The 22,193-nt window shown below is 38.9% G+C and overlaps 1 protein-coding gene, 1 long non-coding RNA gene and 1 pseudogene across 2 annotated transcripts in view; 1 reads left to right on the plus strand and 2 right to left on the minus strand.

Moving 5' to 3' along the window:
• The window catches only part of LOC110061928 (b(0,+)-type amino acid transporter 1-like), a 22,907-nt gene extending 721 nt beyond the window's left edge, over positions 1–22,186 (minus strand). Inside the window, exons 1-8 of the mRNA XM_089271373.1 lie at positions 21,942–22,186; positions 10,538–11,127; positions 3,917–4,071; positions 3,140–3,588; positions 2,344–2,440; positions 1,472–1,627; positions 907–1,084; positions 1–222 (exon numbers count right to left, since the gene is read on the minus strand). The exon at positions 1–222 is cut by the window's left edge and continues 721 nt beyond it. Coding sequence (XP_089127499.1) covers positions 143–222; positions 907–1,084; positions 1,472–1,627; positions 2,344–2,440; positions 3,140–3,588; positions 3,917–4,071; positions 10,538–11,039 — 1,617 coding nt within the window. The 5' untranslated portion in view covers positions 11,040–11,127; positions 21,942–22,186 and the 3' untranslated portion in view covers positions 1–142. The remainder of the gene's footprint in view (positions 223–906; positions 1,085–1,471; positions 1,628–2,343; positions 2,441–3,139; positions 3,589–3,916; positions 4,072–10,537; positions 11,128–21,941) is intronic.
• The window catches only part of LOC149105099 (uncharacterized), a 35,236-nt pseudogene that overhangs the window by 4,202 nt on the left and 8,841 nt on the right, over positions 1–22,193 (plus strand).
• LOC149105100 (uncharacterized) lies at positions 5,148–7,620 on the minus strand. The gene is made up of 2 exons (XR_016201599.1): positions 6,929–7,620; positions 5,148–6,136 (listed from the first exon to the last, which is right to left on the minus strand). It is a non-coding gene; the product is annotated as an uncharacterized LOC149105100 (long non-coding RNA).

Raw genomic sequence — 22,193 nt, forward strand, 5'->3', positions numbered from 1 at the left:
CAGATAAACATTCCGAGAATTCAATGAAACGGTCATCTTACACAGTTTTTCACTCAACCCTGCTAACTTTATCCCTCTGGCTGCCAAGACCACTATACGGGCCTTCCCTCTATCATTGTTTTTTCCTGGAACTCGGGGTTTATTAAGTAGAGGCGTTAATATCGTTTTCTTTTTCAGGAAACGTCATGTCACACATCATTTCCAGTTTATAAGTCACGTGATCTGAAAGCAAAGAACAATAATAATCAAATAAAAGCAAATAATAAAAGTAATAAAAAGTCTGTTTTCTTTTAAAAAATTACCGAGGGAGATCTGAAGTAAAGGGAAACAGACATCAGAAGTAAGTACACGAGAGGAAAATTGGGGAAGGGTGCATTTCCTGAGAATGTCGCAATCTGCACTAATTTGTCCCAGTTCAGATACTTTGTGGACGACTGATTTCGTCAGAAAACTAAAAAAATAAAAAATAAATATAATAAAAAGAAAGAAAAAAGAAAGAAAAGCTATCCGATAAGTGCCTTGGCCTGGACGAATCACTTCGTCTGACTAGCCATTCACAAGGTTCTATCGCAAGTTACGATCAATTTCAATTGTCTTCTTATTTCAGCTGTTTTTATATCTTTTCGCCCAGTGGTGATAAGTACAAATGAAGCACTGAAAAGTCGAATCAACCTATCGTTCACATCTTTTCTCAAAGCAATCTTAGTAAAGCAGTGACGTTTAACGTCAAATTATTATGTCCATCCCCAGTGTAATATCTTCTGTCCGTTTTCATTAGGCTATTTTCACTCGTTGTTCCTCGCGTGCTCGTGTTCCCACCACCTGATCATGACTAACCTTTGCAAAAAATAAGTCGGGTCCTCTTAATGGTAAGGTAGTTTGAATGCAAAATAACTGTCAACTTACTGACAAAGCGAAGAAAACTTGGCGGAGCCACTTTATATCGAACAAAACCGAAATAAACTGGGATCCCTGCGGAAACGAACAACACACAGTAAAATGATTGCTGCGGAGCCTCGTAGAACGGCGCAAACACCAAATACGATGCAACGACGACCATGATAATTGGAATTGGTAACCACACCTATAGAAAGAGAAAATTAAAATGGCCCAGTTCATGATATGATACTCTATCAAACTGATAACAGTTGCAAGAATAAGTAAAATGACTATTTCATTGAGATCATTTCCAAACCAAATGGACTAAGTAGAAAACGGTTCGTCAACAAGAAGGCAAACAGATTCAACTCGATTCAGTTCGATTCGACAAGACACGGCACGATCCGTCGTCCTTCTTGTGGTCGAACCGACTTGCCAGATTAGGTTCTCGAGCTTGGGTTACTCGACGCGATTGTCAGTGAGTCGAATCGTCTATTCCCATTCATGATGCGTCTCAGTCTGATGTATTGGGCAAATTAAATTAGGGGAAATGTTCTCCATTCCCTTACTGTTACTACTCTCTAACTGTTACCTTGTACGGTCGCACGGCTTCCGGTCTTTTATACCTCAGCCAAAGAATGCCGGAGATTGAAAGTAAATAGCTCAACCAGGTGAAGAATCCAAAATAATTCAAGAGTACTTCAAAGGAAGATGTTTCAGGAATCAGCATCACACATGAAATGAAAGCCTAAATGAAGCAAAGAAATGACGTAAGAACAGTTATCATAAACCTTTAGAGGTGTCTCATGTCCAAACGAGACCTTTGAAAGCTACAAGTCAAAAGGTATTTGATCGTTTGCCCTCGAAATTAGACAGTACTTAGCTAGTTTGACATATAAACAACAAAAAAGATTTCCGCGAATTTTTTCTTTGGAGATATTTTCTAATGTACACTACCTGACCGACTAAAGCTTAGCAAAGTAAACAGCCTTCGAGGAAAAACGAACCGAACTCTACACCACTCTGGCCTGCTCCAGTCACCGGCTTTTTTTTTTTTTTTCGCGCTATGCCTCATCAGTTGGGACACTTTTCGCAAATTAAGTACTCTGTTACTTTATATCAACAGCAAATGGAACGCTCAGCTGCTAATTATCCACTTGAAGGAAAAAATTAAAAGGTAAAATAAGAACTTTAGAAAAGCAGACTTCACGAGCGCTGAGTAAGCATTAGCCCTGAGTTGTTCGAGCAATGCAAACAGTAACGACTTAGTATAGATCTGGAGCTTTCAAGAGGCTTGCAATAAAGGACAGTCTCGTATGGTTCTTGTTTTCAGCAAGAACATAAGGGAATAAAAAAAGTTCTTATGGATGTCTCAGTGAGCTTGCAGTACGACTAAAACCATAAGACTCGAATGACCTTTACGGGTAAATGAGAGGGAAAAATTATAGTATCCTTGTTACTCACTGAGAATATCAACCCTGGGAGCGGTGTTCGTCTTTTGGTGTGAATCATGGCGAGGAATCGTGGAAGATGACCCTCTCGTGCAGCAGCAAATGTTAATCTAAAAATAAAGGCGCAAAAAGAAACTAAAGTATTACGTATTTCATTAAGCACATACATAATATAATCGGTTGTTGTTGTTGTTGTTGTTGGTTGATTGATTTCAGGCTGAAGGTTTCATTTACCAATCTTTTTTGTGGAATTCTTAAGCTCAGTTCCGCCGCGGCGCGCTTTGGTAATGTAAACATAAGACGACATTTGAGACGTGGACGGCAACTGGAAGGGGAATGGAGCTAATTCTGGCGCGCTTTTGACGTCATGGGATCACCTGGAAAGTCGTCGTGCTTGTATTTTAAACCAAACTGTGCTGACCAAAAAGCTGTAGTGACACCTGGAACGAGAACTTTCAGTTTCCGTTTAGCGTCTGCGTCTCAAAAGCGTCGCTGCTTAAGTTCGCAATTAAGCAAACGACGGTGACTTCATCTACCAGCCGTTACGCACGCAACGTGACAGACACACCGCCATGTCACACGATCGTCATGAATCAGTTACACGGAAAGAAAATATTACTTACTTACTTAATCCTCTTCGTTCCTAAGTGGAACATAGGTCCTCAACTAGCGCGCGCCACCTAACCCTATTTTGTGCAGTGCCTTTTGCCTCATTCCACGTAACATGCTTCGCCGCCAACTCTGCCATTCTCGTGCGTCTTCAGCTGTTTTGGGGTCTCCCTCTCTTTCGCTTCCCCTGTGGGTTCCACTCTAGTGCCCTCTTGACTACGTGTCCATCTGGTTTCCTCAGTGTGTGGCCGATCCAGCCCCAAGCTCTCTGTCTTATCTCTTCCTCTATCGGTCGTTGCCCTGTTTGACTCCAAAGGTCCTTGTTGCTGATTTTTCTAGGCCACCAAATCCGCAAGATGTTCCTCAGGCTCTTATTGATAAACACTTGCAACTTCTGCTCCAATCCCTTGGTCAGCCTCCAAGTTTCAGAACCATACAAGAGCACCGCCTTCACATTTGTCCCAAAGACTCTCAGCTTGGTCTTGGTTGTTAGCGCCGTGGATCGCCATATTGGTCTCAGCATCGCAAATGCCTGTCTTGCCTTTCCAATTCGTGCCTGAATGTCCTCGTCAGTGCCTCCCTTCTTGCTTACAATGCTCCCAAGGTATGTGAACTCATCCACTTCCTCAACCCGCTTCCCAGCCAGTTTCTCTTAACCCACTGGGGTCAGCAAATCAGTCACGTGACTGGATGTAACTGGTGGAAAGCGCCGCAAAATTAGATACCCAATTTGTGAAGGCACTGGAAACGTGGAACCAGTGGTGAGCGCGGTAAAACAAGAAACTAAGGGGAAAATGCGAGATCGTAACTGGCACGCGTGTCTGGGTTGCTAAGAATAGAAAATATGTGCAAGGTCCCGCACGTAATTGATAGAACATCAATACTAGAGAACTTTATGTTGAATTCTTAGATCCAGAGGCTATGGCAAAGCTCAGTGGATGCAACACAACGCAAACAAACGACTAATTAACTCAGGCAAGCGATAGCACAAAAGGAAAAAAAATACCTTGAGCTAACCGCACCAACCCGGTGAATATCACCATGACAATGGCGATCATTTTGGCTGCAGTGAAGATGATCTGCACTCTAGTGGCCCACTTAACGCTTGCGCAGTTGACGAACGTAATGACACCTGTAGGAGTGATAATTTCATTATGAAGTCTGTTAAGGCATCTGGGTACGTGATTTTACAGTACTATTCAACAAATTGTTATTACGTTCCCTATATGTAGTCAAGGATTTCTAGTTATCTGTCAAAAGCATATCAATTCTCACTCTCGACCATCTCTGTTGCGCATGACTGATTTCGCGAATAGCTCTGGGCATTCTCGTCCCCAGAGCCTCCGTTTCTTTTGGTCACGTGGTCGGAGAAACGGAAGGCTCTGGTAGCAGCCATTACCGGATGTCCGTAAATCACGGACATCCGGTAACGCATGCGTAATTTTGGCCTGCATATCTGCTCATGCTCAGAAACTAATCCTGAGGGAGGGGAGAGAGGAATAGAGAGTATTCTTCAGATGTAAACAAATCGGAACGCTGACATGTGTTTTCACTTCGCCGAAGTTAGGTGATTTAGGGTTAAAAAGAGAGTAGAAAGCGGCCTTAAATGCCGTCGCCGCTTCAAACACGATTGCCAGCTTGTGTAATATTTCACCAACGGGTTTCGCGGTGCATTTTGTGGTGGATCGTCTAGAAAAATTCAGGAATCGATAGCTGTATTCTTGTTCTTTCTTCTCTTCACATTCGATAAAAAGGAGAAGTTAAAAGAGGGAGGTGCAGTTGTGAAAGCTTTCAAGCAACGTAATCAGGATACGGCATGTATTACGTCTATCGATGACACGGTAAAATTTGTTTATGGACACACGGAAGCGTTTGTAGAAATCAGCCGTGGAAATTGCATCACTGACCAGAGGATTTAAGTATAAGCCGTACTGATAGATGAAGAGAAAATTTTTTTAATGGTAAGAACTATTTACTTCCTGGTTATTTACATAGGTTTGTAAGCTGTAGCAGAATAAAAATCTGTTGAACCCAGGAAAGTTTTGTTGTATTGGAGTTTTGCTCATGTTTCCTTGCAAGGAATATGTAATAAAGGTGCTCAGTTTCATATGATCTTTCATGTCCTCATTTTTTCAAGTAACCCCATTCTGTTCTATTTTTTTTTACGAAAAAGGGTCTACACAATCAACAGATCATTAAACTATCAAATTAAATCAATCGATCAACTTTTATTGTGCATTATTTACAGAATTAATTTACATCAGTATTATAATTAAATAAATATGAGAAGAGAAATCTATTTTGCATATGGCTATGGAAAGAATAAAAAAAATATGTGTCTGGTAACCAGGGTATAGGGTAGCAATTGGCCTTTTGAAGTGGTTACTACCTTGTTAAGAAAAACGCCAAGAAAAAAATAAAAGTCCTATGCCAGTTGTTATCGAGTGGTTATATATGTGTGCTGGGGGCTTCCATAATGGCTCTACAGCAATTTTAATTAGCTTATCTGGAACATCTAATGATGATTTTTGTACATTCAGGCTTGAGAAAAGCCTGTAGACATTACAAAACTAGATATAGGGCTATTCCACCATTTTGTCCCCCATCCCCCACTGCTTTTGTCCATGTTATTGTTTTTGTTCATTTTATACCTTTCAATCAGCTTATATAAAGCTTAATCTTTTGAGTGCTTTCAACAACAACAACAACACCAATTTATTTCAGTATTCCCATATGAGTACATGGTGTTACCAAAAATATAATACAGCTAAAATGATGTAACTATAACATTAGTATCTGGCATTGGTATACATGTAGAGGTTCCTGATGTGAAGAGAGTGATTCATATTGGTGTGCCTCAATGTACATTAAGGAAGGTTTTTTTTTAGGAAACTGCATGAACAAAATGAATGGGAAACAATGCAATGTCATTGCTCTTTTACAATTCATGTTACTTCATGGTAATAAGGCTCTTCAGCCTGTTATACAACCATGTGCAACAACAAATCTCAATATATACTTTCTACGTCTTGTGGTTGATCAGAACATCAGCCACATAGCTTTACTATCAACAATGGTTCTTTCTCCATCTCCTTTTTTTTTTTCAGTATTATTTATTGAACTGCAAGAGCAACATTCCTATTTGAATTATCCATAAATGGTCATCCTTTGAGGAATTTATGTAGCACTATTATGGTCTGAAAATTAACCAAGAATAGTAAATAATGGCAGGAAATAAATTATCTTTCAAAGGCTAACAAAAAGATTATGACATTTTTCTTATGGGTATATTAATGTAACTCTGTACACCTTTAATGTTTGATTTGTTTTTAGTAGAGATAATTCCCACATTACATTTGGAAACCCACTAGTCCTGATGATGCGTTATCAGTTATACATGTATAAATAATTGTCTCTTATATTTTTTCACAGTTATTTGCATGGATGATAAATTATTGTTATTTACTGATTAATGTTATTGTGACGGAATAAAGTTTTGCTAGTTGCAGTTGCTTCCTAACTGCAAGTGGGGACAGAGGAAAGGGCCTCAAATTTCAGCTATGGTTATCTATGGTTATTTTCCTTTACACATCATTTCCACAAGTAAATTATTAAAAAAAAAAAAAAAAATTTGGGTGAAGGCTCTAAAGTAAACTAAACTCTTGCCTGACCACAAAAGGTTTGTTCGTGTTTTTTGGGGGGAGACTATAGGGGAGGTCTCAATAATAAAGAGAGGGGAGCTAAAAAAAAAAGATATATATATCTATAACAGCAGAAGCTTCTTAACAGATAGTAAAAGATACATACATAACAATATGTGGAAGAAACAAACCAAACTTCATGTTCAGACCATTTGCTACATCATCCAGGTACGTAGCAGAGTATTATAACACGGACCTTTGACTCATTTTGGCAATTTAATATCAATACATTTTGGACTGCTAGAATCTGATCTCCTTGATCTTTTAGAGAGAGAAAAACACACTCACCTTCGCATTTCCAGTGCCACATTTGCTTAGCAAGAGTGATATTTCTTCGTCTTTTCACCTGGCTCTAAGTTTCCTTTCGAGCTTTTCATAAAGAAAGACGAACGTTTCTTAAAACCTACTGCCGATTCGAAGTTAATTTTATGATTTCTTGGGGTATGGTCAGCGACAAAGTAATTGTTGTATTAGCTGGTTGATTCTCAGAGTTCTAAACGTTTCTTCCCACCTTCTCCGCTGCTACAACAAAGGACGATGATTACGATCGTGAATGACATCGTTGCAGGCGACGTACTCCTTTGGTTACGTGGAAACTTTAACGATTCCTTCGGATCGATCGGGAAAGGTCACCATTTGTTTTTTCGTAAAGCGCTCCTGTGTCAACTGAGCGAAGGTGCCGCCATCTGGGCCGGAAGTAAAATGGAATGCGTAGAGGTTTGTAATTTTCATTTCTGCTGCGCATTCATTTTTTGTCAGCCAATGAAAAAATTCGAATTTTTGGGTGCTTCCAGAGCTACTCGTCAACGACATTTTAAGACGAGTAGCACTGGGGACGAGAATGAGCTCTGGGGAACTCGGAAAAATAGTCTGTCCTGATTAGTTTCCTTAAAAACAATGAAAGCGCTTTATTACTCAGGCAGTCTTGTTTTGAAATTAACAGTTATTTAGAAAAAAATGGACTGGATTTAGGACAAACTCAACTTTTATTCCACATGTTCATGACAAAGCCAAAATTTTAGAATTTCGTGTCAAAACACTGAGGCACGAGAAAATGTCCACGAATTTTACTGAAAACATTTTTGATAATTTAATTAAATTTGTGAACATCGACTCATAATGTAAACAAAAGTGGTTGAACAACACATGTTAGTCCCAAAGGAAATCCATTGTAAATCCAGCAGCACTTATTTCGTTTTGAACAAAGCATGCGCTGTGTGGCCAACATAGCCAGAATCTGGCTACGCTTGCTCATTCGTGTCTTGTAGAGCGCAGAAAGTGAAGGACTGGGATCGCAAATGGTCAATTCTGTAAACAGCTTCTGATTTTAGGTATGTCTGCCTACCGCCCCCTTGGATAACTGACAGGTGATATTCAATGCTATTCCGCCGGACAATTGTTAAATGCTCTGCCCGTTTTCACAAGAGGCTTTGTGTTGGCTCATATGAAGTCTAATAACGTTGTTAGCGTAAAGAACAGTGCAGTTTGATGTGCTTTATTTAGGATGTGCACGCTTTCACTGTGGGGTTACAGGTAACTTGCCATCGCCTCGAGATCCTCGACTTATTTAACTTCTGTCAAGCTCACTGTAAGTACATGCACAAAAACACTGCGCGGCTGTTCAAACCTAAGAGTCGTGCTTCAAGCTTACATTCATGAAAGTCCATTCATTGACTACAAATTTAGTTTTAGCACAAGAGAACAGTTGATGCTTTTGGTGCGTGTTCATAAGATTTGCATAAATTTAGTTCGTCAACGTGAATTTGGAATAAAAATGTTGAGAATATAAACTTCATTGCATTATTCACTGCTTTACTGTTAATACTAGTATTTATTGGGTTGGTCTTGTGATCATGTGCAGCTGTCAAATAGCCAAGGTCAGCCCACGCATGTAGCTTTCCTCGTTCTCAGTTTTGTTGATTTGTCCCGGCTCTACTTTAGCTTTTAGTAATCAAGCATTCTCACGATAGACATGTTCTTAGCTTGTCAGTCTCGCTCATGAACTAGCTTGACACCTCCACTTTAAACTTTATGCTATAGCTTGAATTTGTTGAAGAGTTAATGGTATCTTTCCAATCGTCATAAGTGGTTTATCATAATGTATTTGTCTTAGTACCCGTCTAAGTCTGGTTTTATCTACACTCTTTCTTTTTTATAAGAATATGTTTGATAAGAATATCGAGTCTGAAATTTGCGAAATTTTAAGAATATTTTAAGATTAAACCCTAGGCTGAGATTTTGAAAAGAATAAATTCTTTGTGTTGAAAGTTTGTAAATACAATACTAATATGTGCTTTTAACTAAACCGTATAAAATCCTTCCTTCCTTATACGGTAAAAGTAGCCAAAAAGCAACAAAAACAGCACTAGCCGTATGTTCGATGCTCTGATGCCTGCAGGCTGGCTCCAAATTACTTTTCATGATACCTTCGAAAACGAAAATTTTATACGCTGTAATATAAGAATATTCACACAAATATTTTCAGCCTAAAATTGGCAGCAAAATAAGAATATTCAGCTTCGGTCGGAAAAACAATCTTCTTTCAAAAAATAAAGAGTGTATATCTTTTTATTTCATACTTACCGAGATTTTCGCATAGAATCGATCGCATGAAAAACTCATACGGAAATTTCTTCATCCAATGACAATCCCGAAACGACTTTCTCACGCGTGGGAAAAGCGTTTCATCCAATCAGAAATCAGCTGTCAAAATGAATCAGTCAGTTTGCAACGCGTTCACGTGGTTGCTTGTGCCTCTTCAATCATTCACAGAAGTCTGTAGAGTTTCCACAAGTTTACTTCAGTTTTCTTGCAAATTAGCTACAAACCACAGACAATGGCGGAAAGTTCGAACAGGTTTATCGCTTTAGATAAACCCATTAAAAAGTACATCCAGGAATAGCGGAACAAAAGGACTCCAGCAAAAACCCGACGAGGCAAGGGAAACAAATGAAACGCAGTTGAAGCATTGACTGATGACCAGGTAAACATTCTGAACGAAATATATTATACTAGGTTTTTGAAGAAGCGACAAAGTGCTTGCACTCAGACGGAATAAAAAAATAACTTGACATTTGTTCTGCCGAATGAAGGGTGAAAATCTGGTTGAGGGTGAAAATCTCAGTAAGTAAGAAATAAACAAATTACAGCATGGAAAGTGCTTTGCACGGTATTTACGCACTCGTTGTTTTTGTATCAGAAAGCTCAGTCGTTCGTTTTCTGATACGTCAACAACTCGTGCGTAAATACCGTACGCGCGCACATTCCATGAAGTAATCTATATTCATTTCCTTTGGCCGGCTAGTAAACCTGGTATGTTTATTGCCGTGCTTTAACTGTCCAACAGCAATATCAAGCACAATTTTAGACCACAAAGCCAAAACCTAAACTGAAGTGCCGAACTAACATCAAAGTAATATCATTTGGGGCGGATATCCTTTGGCCTTGAGATACTTCTCGTCACAGTCACTCCGAAGCATTTTTCAAACGCGAAAAGCATTTAGTCCGCATATATGGCTAAAAGCATCTTTTACGCAAGCCTTTTCTTCCAAAACACATCTCCAATTACGTTAAGTTAACTATTCGGTACTGTTTACCTTGAAAATCATACAAGACAGAAATTAAACAAACCCGAATGACAGTTCATATGTAATTCTGGTAACTTCGAAACCTGTCGTTTTGAGCAATCTTTCCCGGCCGCGCGGCTGAAAAGAATGTTTCCCTTGAATGTTTTCCTGGTGTTTCCAAATGAAGTACTTTTTTTAGCTGTTACACTGTCTACCTAGGGATAGTAAAATCTTCGCATGCTCGGGTCATCTGGCCTATGTATTTAAAAATTTGATCCACAAATGGCATTCTGTAGCTAACAATGAAAACTGAACAGAAATTCCAACTCACCTAGTGCTGCAGCCGCTAGCATTTTAACCAGCGGACCAAGATCTTCACGTCCGCCACAACCAGGGAAGATAGCTTCGATAACATACGATCCAAACACAAGGAGAACCATGATCTGACTAGCCGGCCTCTGAAACAGCACAAAAGTCCACGAGAACAGGAAGGCTGGAAGGGATCCATACGCCTCCAGCAAGTACTGAAACTCAGCACCAGATCTTGGAATCATAGTTCCTAACTCACTGTAACATAACGCGCCAAAAAGAGAGATTATTCCACAGATGGCCCAAATCACTAAAGACATTCCTACGGAGCCAACGTAGAACAGCACCCATTTTGGTGTTGCGAAGATTCCCGAGCCGATTATTGTGCCAACGAGGAATGCAATTCCCCCAGGAACTTCCAAGGAACGTCTGAGAGACACCGTGTTTCTTACGCGCTTTTCGTCATCGAATTCGCCGTTTTGCGTTTCATCGATGAAGCTTTGGGACTGGGAGTCCTCTGCCATGGTCACTAAATCAAGAATTATTTACCTGATCCTTGCTGACCCTGCGTTGTTTATTCTGATCTTGGGGCTTTGTTTGATCTTCAGTAATCTGTCAAAATATTTCATTCACGGTTTGTTATTACCTCTTTGGATTAGAGTAAAGTAATCTGTGCGTTCCTTAATAATCTGTGTGAATAATATTTTACGGCCAAGTATCTCTTACTTTTTCTCACTATTTTGCGCGGCAGAATCTAATCGTACATTAAAAATGTTACCACTGTAGATTGAGAATTTTGTCGCAGGCAGATATGATAAGTACAGTGAGTCACGTTGTCACGTTGTCACGGAGTCACGTTGAGTCCTAGATAAGGTTGGATGAGATTATCACAGCAAAAATAAGCCTGATTAAACGTAATTTCGAAATAACTGAGGAAAAAATTGATTATTGCATGTGCAAACAGAAAGCGAATAAATCCACATTGAGTAGATCGCCCTGTTACTTGCCTTATATGATGACACCATTTTTGTGACGAAATACAACGTCAAATGAGATTACTTGGATTTCACTATTTCGTTAAAAAGTCCAAAAACGTGAAATTAATACAAAATCAAGCCGAAATGTTTATGAAATGTAGAAACACTAGAAATTCTGAAACTGGAGGAAGAGAACTGAAAAAAAGAAAAATGTCAAAAAAGTAGAGTTTTGGCGAGACGTATACATGAAATTTGCGGTTGCCATTACACCGTCTAAAATCTTGGACAAAATTGACTCATCAAAATTTCTTCGAGAGATAAATGAACAGCTACTGAAAGTATCAGCATCTTAGAATAAATCGCCTTTTGTTTTCTGTATTTGAACTACAAAGCATGTCGAAAGATTTGCAGTTTATCTGCATGCTCATCTTTTCAAAAATCTCTGTGAGATGCAATGCTTCATGATGGCCGACCGATGCAAATACGTTTGAGATGTTAATTTCTTTCTTAAAGTTCAAACTGGTCTTTTTTCATTATTATTCCGAAGTATTCGTATAGACGTTATGAGTTCCACAGCAGTATATATTCATGAGAAAGTTGTTCGTTAATTGGTCGTTTTCGACAAGTAGTTCATTTTATCCGTATAGTCTTCATTTTAGAAGGAAAAGATAGCTTATCAGAAAAAAAGTGACGGCCTTTTTTAAGTAGGCCAGGACCTTGTCAACGAAACACATAGACCAATACGGAAATTAAGTGAAAACGAAATAAACAGACTAGAGTTTATGTTTAATACTTTTTATGACCAAGTAACAATCTTAATAAAGGTCAGTTGTTGATATTCTGTTGGCGTCAATGGTCGTGCTTTCACGAGTTTTCTAGTCGTTAAGCGATTGAAGGTGGAACTTGTCTCATGAAAGCAGTCGGTCGTCCAAAAAGTTTTTAAAACTTCAAGCCAGTCGCCAAAATGTAATGGGATTCTCATGAAATTTAAGCCTCCAAACCGGGTTGGAGGCGAGTTGGCCAGTGAGGAACCCCTTGCGGTCAAACTTTTTTTATGTCCGTCAAATCGGAAAAAGGACCCGCGTTCTATTTTTGTGACTCGTCAAGTTTGCAGACGAAAGATCGACAGGTAAAACGAGTCTTCCTTTTAACAGAAGCGTTTCTTTTTCGTGTTAAGTGCGATGAATGCTAGAACGAGGCGGGCGTTAGCAGCTTCCTTTGACGGATTTGGCCATTTTTTTGTTCGGTTTTTCGGTTTCCGCATTTAAAAACTGCGGTTTTTCGGTTTTGGTTTCTTATGCGGTTTACGGGTTTCCTCCAATTTAGTCTTCGATTTTCGGTTTTTGTCAACAATGATGGCGGTTTTTCGGATTTTTCTGCCCAATGCATTTTACGGTTTTTCTGGTTTTGCCAAGGAAGTTACACCCCACAGTCGCGCTAAAACTGTAATTCCAAGAGACCACTTACAATAAGAGGAATGCATGACAAGCCTAGTCTCTTTAACAACCGTTATTTGGGTCGTAACGGCTACCTAGCAGACTATGAAAAGCTAAAGATGACATCAAAGGAAAAGACTATTTCTCAAATATCACGCGGCTGGGATAATATCTTGTGGACTTTGACCTTAGACTGTGGACCATCGAGTTTCTGTAGCTCAATTGCGAGTTATCTCCCCTTTTCGTCGCGGAAATAACATTGCACTCACTCGCTCCGTTCACGTGGAATAAAAGCGAAGGAGAGACTCTTTGGTTGTAAAATAAAGTAGTTTGGTTGTAAAATGGAGCTGCCATTGTGCCTACACAAATGAAAATTCCGACAATGGCATTCAAAAAGTAACTTCAGAATATGGTGTTTCTTTTAAACAAAAATCACCTAAAATTATTTTATCGTGCAATTTGTTTTTAGGTTCACATTGCTATAGGTCTGTGGAGCCGATTTATACAAAAAAGGAGCTTTTTAGACTATGATGTGTTCTGCGCTTACAAGGGAATACGCAGAAAGAACTTCGGAAAGTAAAACATTCTCCCAAGTTTAGACTTATAAAAATTAAATAACAGAAAGAGATATTCTAAAGACTACCAAAGTTTTGTTAGTGAGGGCTATTATTTCGGTTTTCGGTTTTGGACGAAATTTCTTTCGGTTTTGCGGTTTTCGGCGATTTTTGCGCGATTTTTCGGTTTCTAATAGGCCCCTACACCTCCCTCTACAACCAGAACTTTAAGCAGAACTTTTCGTTACGACGTACACTTATCTTCCCATAAGACTGAGAGAAATAAGGTCTTGTTCTCCTCTTCTTGCTTGCAAAAGAGACCAATCTCCTCCTTTGCTGAAATTATTTTCTTTCTCCCGGAAACACCCAAGGGCATAAACACAACAATAAAAAAAATAGGAAGCTATACATGCAAGTTAGCTATTATTTCAAATGTGTGCATTCGCTTGCCTCAAATTGGTTACAAGTGTCAGTGTGCATACTCTTGAAAAGAGTTATCAAGTCTAATTCACTTAACAAAAGTTAGCAAAGCTGAACCTTTAAGAATGTCAAGTCAGACGAGCTGTATCGTGAAAGAACGGCCTATGAGTAATGTCTTCTAAAATTGGAATCGGTCGTTTCGGTTAGTGGCTGGTTAAATATTGATGTTAATTTATGTATACTCAAAGAAGCGCTATTGGTCAGCTTGCACGCATGTCTAGTTTCCATCGACTTCCAAGGCTTAACAGCTATGCAAGCTTTTTTATTAAATGAAAAGCGAAAACAAAACAAAACAAAACAAAACAAAAACAACAAAATTTTATATGAGGAAGGTGAAGCAAGGGTACATGTTTATTGCTCTTCTGTGCAAGTAAGGAATTCAAAAAACCACAGTTGTTATCTTTGAAGCATAGTCAGAAGAAAGAGATAGTTACGAAACCGGCAAAGTTCTTTGTTGTATGTTTTTGTTGGCTATTTTAGGGGTTTACCCTGCAAAAAACCTGGCCAAATATAAAGGTGGTTATGTGTGCTTATGCAACTAACCAATAGAAGCATTACGATTAATATGTCATTAATGCATATAGGCTAAACTTGAGAAGGTTCAAGGATCTTCCAACATAAATCTCAGCCTGTTTGTTTGCCCCTTTGATGTTGACCGGTCTTCCTAACCATTAACCTGTATTAACTCAAAACAGGAAGTCGTTCATAGTTACTGGTTAAGTTTTAATGTTTACACAAATAATAAATAAGTACAAAGTAGGTTCTTGCGCTCATGGATCAACCTCAAAATGCCAGTATTTTATTAAATAAAAACAAAGCGGGAAAACAGAAATTTGATATAAAAAAGTTTATTTTCTGTAAAAAAATAACGGTGTGTAGTTGACTGCAATTTCTTTTTTTCAAAAGAGAGTCTCAATAGTCGTTACCATAAATTTTGTTAATCATTCGGTTTTGACATGAAGATTGGCGAAATAAATGTTTCAAGTAAAGATAACAGCCAGACAATATACCATCTCCAAGTTAAAAAAAAAAAAATAAAAGAAATAAAAAAAACAGACAAACAAACAAATAAAAAAAATGAAAAAATGAAAAAATAAAAAAATAAATAAATAAATAAATAAGTGAAGGAAAGAACGTCGATCTTAACTGAGAATGTGGAGCCTTAGTTTTATCCTTTTTTGTTCGTAAAAGTGTTAAAAGGAATATTGCGGCATTTCGACAGTGCATAAATAGCGGTCAGTAAAAATTGTTACAGCCCAGACTTCCATGAAGTTCAAAGGCTAGGTCTAGCGGTCAAACTAAATTAGTTGTTGTTTTCAAATAGCTATCGGATAATGGTTCTTCTAATTGCAATGACGGAATCCATCCTTTGAAAGACCCGAGATCCATTTAAACCTAACGAGTGGCATAATAGGTTTTCTTTTCCACTCTAATTCCATACAATAATCGTCAAAAATTAAATGAAATAAAATTAGTCATACTGCAAATCTTAAAGACACGGTGAACACTTTACAGATGTTGAAGTCACTCTCCGATATCTGGTTATGTTGTTTCTTGTTGTTGTCTCTTTCTTTCAAACCTCGGAAGGTAAGTAATTTATTTTCTCTCTTTAGCTTTACTTTTAATTTTCAGCCATCTACTTCGTTACTATTTCTGAAACAATATAAAATCCTAACTCGGCACCATAAATGACCACTGATGGGGAAGGTCAGTGGAAGGCCCTTTGATGGGATATCTTTAACAACTTCAAGCAAGATGAGCCGGTATTAGTATCTGAATATCAACAGCATTAGTTTAGGCAGGGAGTGTGGGTTTGCCTGTTTGAAAATCCCTTCATGCTTTTTTTTACAACGTCCTGGCGACCTCTGATACCAACAATTGTAACAAATGTATTTGAATTTTTCTGAGAAATGTTCTTCAATTTTCAAGGGTTTATTGGTGTTTCCTTCTCGCTTTAGATTTTTTTTTTTTTTTATCCATATCGACACAGGTTCACCAAAAGTGATTGATACACGCGGTCAAGGTATCAGTCGATGTGTTTACAAGGGCGCTCTCTTTGCCAACTTCAAGGCTCATAAGTATTATTCCTACTTGAATGTCTCAAGCTTCAGCACAGAATATTATCTGAATATCACCAGTATTGGTTCAGATCTTGCTGAAGACAGGATCGAGTGTGGGTTTGCCTGTTTGGAAATCCCTCTTACAACCTCGGGCAGTTCCTGGCATCAAAAAAAAAAAAAAGCTCTTTGAACTGCTTCCATTTGACAAGTACAGCAACACGGACAAGTTCATTGCAAGCTCGATGTTTCATCACTACAGTATTCCGGGAGGTGGAAACTCGACTTTCATTGACGATCAAATTGCAATAAATGATCTACATCAGATTGAACAAAAATCAGTGAAAGTACCGCAATTTACTAGGAGCCGTTGTTAAAATGGATAACGTATGCCAGATCAGGAAGTCGTAAACGTTGAGAATATGGTAAATTATATCACCCAACTAGTGGACTAATGAAAATCCTGCATTTTAATTGGCTACGCTGCTAGAGGACTATTAGTAATAGTCCTCGAGTAGAGAAATTGGCGCGACGAGCGCGGCGCTTTCTTTCGTTTTATTCATTTCTTCAACTTGCATTTGCTAACTTTGGTCAATAGCCCATCCGGCTTCCCCTCATGGGCTATTGACCCGTAGCCCTTGCGGGCTACGGGTCTAATTGTTAAGAGTGCCTGCCCGTAAAAATCAGACAAAATCTTAATTTCGCGGCAAGGGTCGAAATTTCGATTTCGCTCATATTCTTATGGTAGATAGGCTAGGGCATGACAAAAACTACTGGATAGTTTTTTTGGCAAAATATCCTTTTATTTCAAAGAAATATGCAAATTACCAAATACCGTTAAAATCGTCATTTGACGCACCATTTTACTAAACAAGTTTGAGAGCCTCGCATGCAAAACCACATCATTCTTCCGTCTTCAAAACACTCAAATATTTTTGTGCAATGTTTAAATGTGTACTGGGTTGATTTTAGGGAATGTTGCGTTGTCTTTTTGGGTGCACAATAATTAAATTTCGAAGACATGTATTTCATTCACTTAAAAGTACTTCGTGAATATAATTAACTTTCACCATGTGCGAAACCTTCAAATGGACCAAGCTTCTGGTGGTTGAATTGCAGAAGGATGGTCTACAGATTCCTGTAAAAATTTCTTTGGGCAAATGATTGTGAGCGACGCGAGAGCTTTTCAAAGTACGTCAAAAATGCAAATATTTGACCATCCGTCGTCAAATTTCAATTTACGGGTTAGACGTATATTTTAGCATGCGCCACATGACTTGACCTATGTTAAGCTGAAATAGACACAGAGCTGATAATTTCGAAATGGTCTAACCTCATTTGCTGTAAAAGGCAGGTCCAAAGCCGATTTGACGTGTTTCTATCACCATTCGTCGCACATAAAGCAGAAGTTTGCTTTTGTTTACATAACGTCCGATGTACATCGCCAACTGTCAACTTATTTAACGGTCGAATACCATGAATCTGTGACCCTCGTTCGACACATATGATCACCACTGCATCTAAGTCAAAAACGGCTAAGTCATTTGTAGATAGTTGCTTGCTTTGCACTACACCAAAATATTACGTTTGATCATCATGGTTTGATGGCTTGAATCCTTGCTTGCAGCGGTTCCTTGTTCGTCACGCAATTCTGTCATCCCATTTTAGGGGGTACGGGTGGGACAATTTCTATCCTGATACGTAAGGCTCCGTAAGGCTTGGAATCACTGGGAGCACGGAATCGTGTTGAGTAGGAAGAGATTAAATTAAGAAATGAAAAGAATGAGTAGTTTACCATTGCCCCTGTTGTTATCTTTTATTCGACCACCGCGACCTACATGCCCCTGCGTAATACTGTAACGCTAAACTCATACCTAGGTCTTTTGGCGCTATGCAATTATTTTTGGTTTACATGTAATACAGTGGGCTACCCCCGGAGAAATGGGTGGCGACCGCTTAATGGGGCTACCCGCTTAAATACAGGTTGGTGTACTTTGAATATTTAATTTTTCACTATCGGGCTATAAATTTCTTGGTGAACATGGAGTCAATTCAATACAATCATAATAGACGTGTGTTTGAATTATCACTCGTCATGCACCTTCAATTTCAGACTCTTATCTGCCATCGCCCTTTCCAAAACAGTTCTTAAATTTTGGGTGGCCGCTTAATAGGGGTAAAGACAATGATGAAACCCTTATCGGAATGACCAAATGATGGCCGCGGAGGTAACCGGTCAATAGGTGTTTTATTTACAATATTTTACTGACGATAATTTTGGACTGTATTGACAACAGTCCTCTATTTCCTGTTACATACCAATGCCTCGCCACTAAGCAAACAACTGATACGCCAAACAAAATGGCATGGCCAGGGCTATTTACTCACGTAATTACTAATTAAATTTAGTCTGTTTTTCTCGCGAATTAGACACGTTGTGATTTCCTATTTTTATTTCAGCTAGTTCTTGCTTCATTAATCTATAACTTTTTTATGGCGATTTTCTTAAAATTCTAGTGAGTACAGGTACTAGCTTTATCAGCTGTTGTCTGAAACATCAGAACGTACAACAAACGTGATATGGCCGAGGCCACGTACACTATAAAATATGATTATATAAATATACACATATATTATTATATATATGAAACAACAGAAGAACAATGATTAAATTGTTTCACTTATGCTGAGAGTACTCTATACAAAATAGATCAAAATGTGCAGCATATGCCGTGACAGCACTGCGTGACGAACAATAACGGCTGTAAGATTGTGCTGCGCCGACACGCTTATCAGCAATGGTCAGCAATCGATCAAACGCAATATTTTGGCGCAGCGCAAAGCGAGCAACTATCTACAAATGTCTCAGCCGTTTTAGACTTTGATGCAGTGATATTCATATGCGCAGAAAGATGGTCACAGATTCATAGTATTCGACCAATAATAGGTTGACAGTAGGCGATGTACATCGGACGTTAACCTCGTGTAAACAAAAGCGAACATATGCTTTATGTGCGACGAATGGTGAGAGATCGACTAGAAACACGTCAAATCGGCTTTGGACCTGCCTTTTACAGCAAATAAGGTTAGACCATTTCGAAATTATCAGCTCTGTGTCTATTTCAGCTTAACATAGGTCAAGTCATGTGGCGCATGCTAAAATATACGTCTAACCCGTAAATTGAAATTTGACGACGGATGGTCAAATATTTGCATTTTTGACGTACTTTGAAAAGCTCTCGCGTCGCTCACAATCATTTGCCCAAAGAAATTTTTACAGGAATCTGTAGACCATCCTTCTGCAATTCAACCACCAGAAGCTTGGTCCATTTGAAGGTTTCGCACATGGTGAAAGTTAATTATATTCACGAAGTACTTTTAAGTGAATGAAATACATGTCTTCGAAATTTAATTATTGTGCACCCAAAAAGACAACGCAACATTCCCTAAAATCAACCCAGTACACATTTAAACATTGCACAAAAATATTTGAGTGTTTTGAAGACGGAAGAATGATGTGGTTTTGCATGCAAGGCTCTCAAACTTGTTTAATAAAATGGTGCGTCAAATGACGATTTTAACGGTATTTGGTAATTTGCATATTTCTTTGAAATAAAAGGATATTTTGCCAAAAAACTATCCAGTAGTTTTTGTCATGCCCTAGCCTATCTACCATAAAAATATGAGCGAAATCGAATTTTCGATCCTTGCCGAGTTATTTTCCACTTTTATGGACAGGGACTCTTAAGTAGTGACTTTTTAGGTGATACTTTATTTACTGCCACGATATTTGTACTTTATTAAAAGCCCAATCACAGAACATCACAGCCTTCATGGTTAGCAGGAGGTGGTGATGCTGTACGTAAGTACACCAAATGTGATGTATGCACAACGTACATAAAACTGCAAGCAAACGAAGGCCAGGGAATCCAAGGCCATCATCAGCCTTGCGGAAGTATAATGTTGTGAGGGAAATCTCTCCCTCGCTTGTGCTTGTTTCGAGCTTGCAAAACTACCTCCGCCCCTCACTCGCTAGAATGAATCTTCTTGCGTTGTGGGTTGGCTCTAGAGTACAGTGGATGTGGCTGCTGTATTTCGTTACTCGGTCTTAACTTAACGTTTTCGCTTTCAGTCTCCATGCAGCCTTTGGCCTTGTCAAAACAATGGAACTTGTGTATCACAGTACGAGAAGAACGGCTATGTGTGCCTTTGCACGAGAGAATTCACAAGGAAACTTTGCCAAACAAGGAAGAAAAGTTTTCACTCCTATTACGTTATCAAAATATAAATGAAAAGATAAATCCTAGGCCAGAGGTACATTTTTCCTGAATTTTTTTTTTTTTTTTCGCATTTTATAATATCGGACTATAGAAAAAAAAAAGAATATTCCTCATCGGGTTATGACTTATTGAAAGAAGATCGCATGCACGCAAGAAAATCTCGTGTCGTGATACAAATTTACAGTTAACTTCTTACGACATATGAGCTGAGGCTGCCCGAGAAGTTATGCTTTGCAGCAGATTTTAAAACGAACTTCACTTATAGTATTTCTGATACAGAATACATATTTATTTCCACGCTAATAGTCTCCAGAAAATTATATAGGGGTTCTACACCTGAACAAACGAAAGAGCACATGCAGAGCTGGGAAGAACTTAACTCATTTAATGGTAACGATGACTTTTTTTCTTCTCTGCCTCTCGTTTGGCTTCTTTAAAATGCAACAGTGCAAATGTTATTTGTAATGACAAATACATTCAGGTTTTCCATTGGCTAGCTGTTATAGCCAATAGAAACCAGACGTGTTCTATCCGTCACAAGGGTACACACCACGAGAAGTTTGTGCCAAGCCGCAGAATGTCTTGCATTCTCACAGAGGTACGAGTTGCGCTAGCAACTTCAGATCCACATGGAGGATCGAAACCATGGTCTTGCCTGAACTAAGCCGAACAATGGCATATAAAACACGCAAAACAGTCAACAGGACTTGCGCGTAAACAGCTACATTTGAATCATGTGGTGCCAGAATAACCAAAGGAGAAATAAACCTATACATCGAGCAAAAGAAACATAAGCTCGATCAGATAGCTGCAAGAAACATAAGAATGTCTCTAGACAAACGTATAGCTTTCTCAAAGTAAAGCTACGGCGTCTCCGAGGGAAATCGTACGAGAACAAATATGATATCCGTGATAAGGATCTACTTACTGTCCTTGCAAACAGTTCTAATCAAAGCCGGGCCCGGCGTCACAACATAGAATACAAGTAAGCAACATGTTCACGGCAAATGTCATATTTTGTCCCTCAAAAGCAAATTCATGGAGACTTAAAATAATGCCTAAACGATGCATAAACACACGGCACATTACAGAGGTGTCAAACTCAACGAGTCGACATGCAGATAACAGCGGAAACCATGCAGACCTCAGACCTATAAAAATTTGCCATAGCACGATCTAACGGCTCAACTCCACTTAAAATTCCTCCTTATTACACGACATGAAGTGCCCTTCATGAACACGAGTGAAGCGACAAGAAAGGTCGAGTGACCGAACAGAGAACGGCAAATGTACAAATGTCACGAACCGTAGAAGTCGTATAGGCTAGTCAACCCCATTTTACACGCAATTAGGGGTGAAAAATCAACAATGCGCTCGTGGAAAAGACAATAGGTTAGTTTTTTTGGCGTAAAATCGTTACTACTCCGAACAAAAAGTAACTTTCTATCAATATTTGTCCTGTCTACTGCTCAGGTTGCCTGAAATTTAAACTTTTAGCGATAATTTTTCGAATCAAAATACAAAATCCTCATGTTTTGAACGGCCGATGACGGATACAATTTCTAAATCGTAATAAACCGTAAAATCGATACTTTGCCGTATTTATACTTCAATTTGAGTATTGTAGTTAATCTGTACATACCATGTATCAGCGCCAAGCATGGACTGCATGTGTATTGGCTTCACAAGTTGTTGCCGTTAACTGCCAACCGCTGCAAACGGCGAGAATTGCGTGACAGACTACTGAAGGCCCACGCACCTTGCACGTGTTCTACAGTTCAACCCCTATTGTCCCTATTAAACGGCCACCCTTGGGGAAATGGATTTTGGGACTTCGATTACCGGCCACCTAAAAGGGGTGGCCGTTTAATAGGTGGCCGCTTAATAGGGGTTC

This window comes from Orbicella faveolata, unplaced genomic scaffold (genome assembly GCF_042242905.1).
Source record: "Orbicella faveolata isolate gen_17 unplaced genomic scaffold, um_ofav_v1 contig_34, whole genome shotgun sequence".
Lineage (NCBI taxonomy): Eukaryota > Metazoa > Cnidaria > Anthozoa > Scleractinia > Merulinidae > Orbicella > Orbicella faveolata.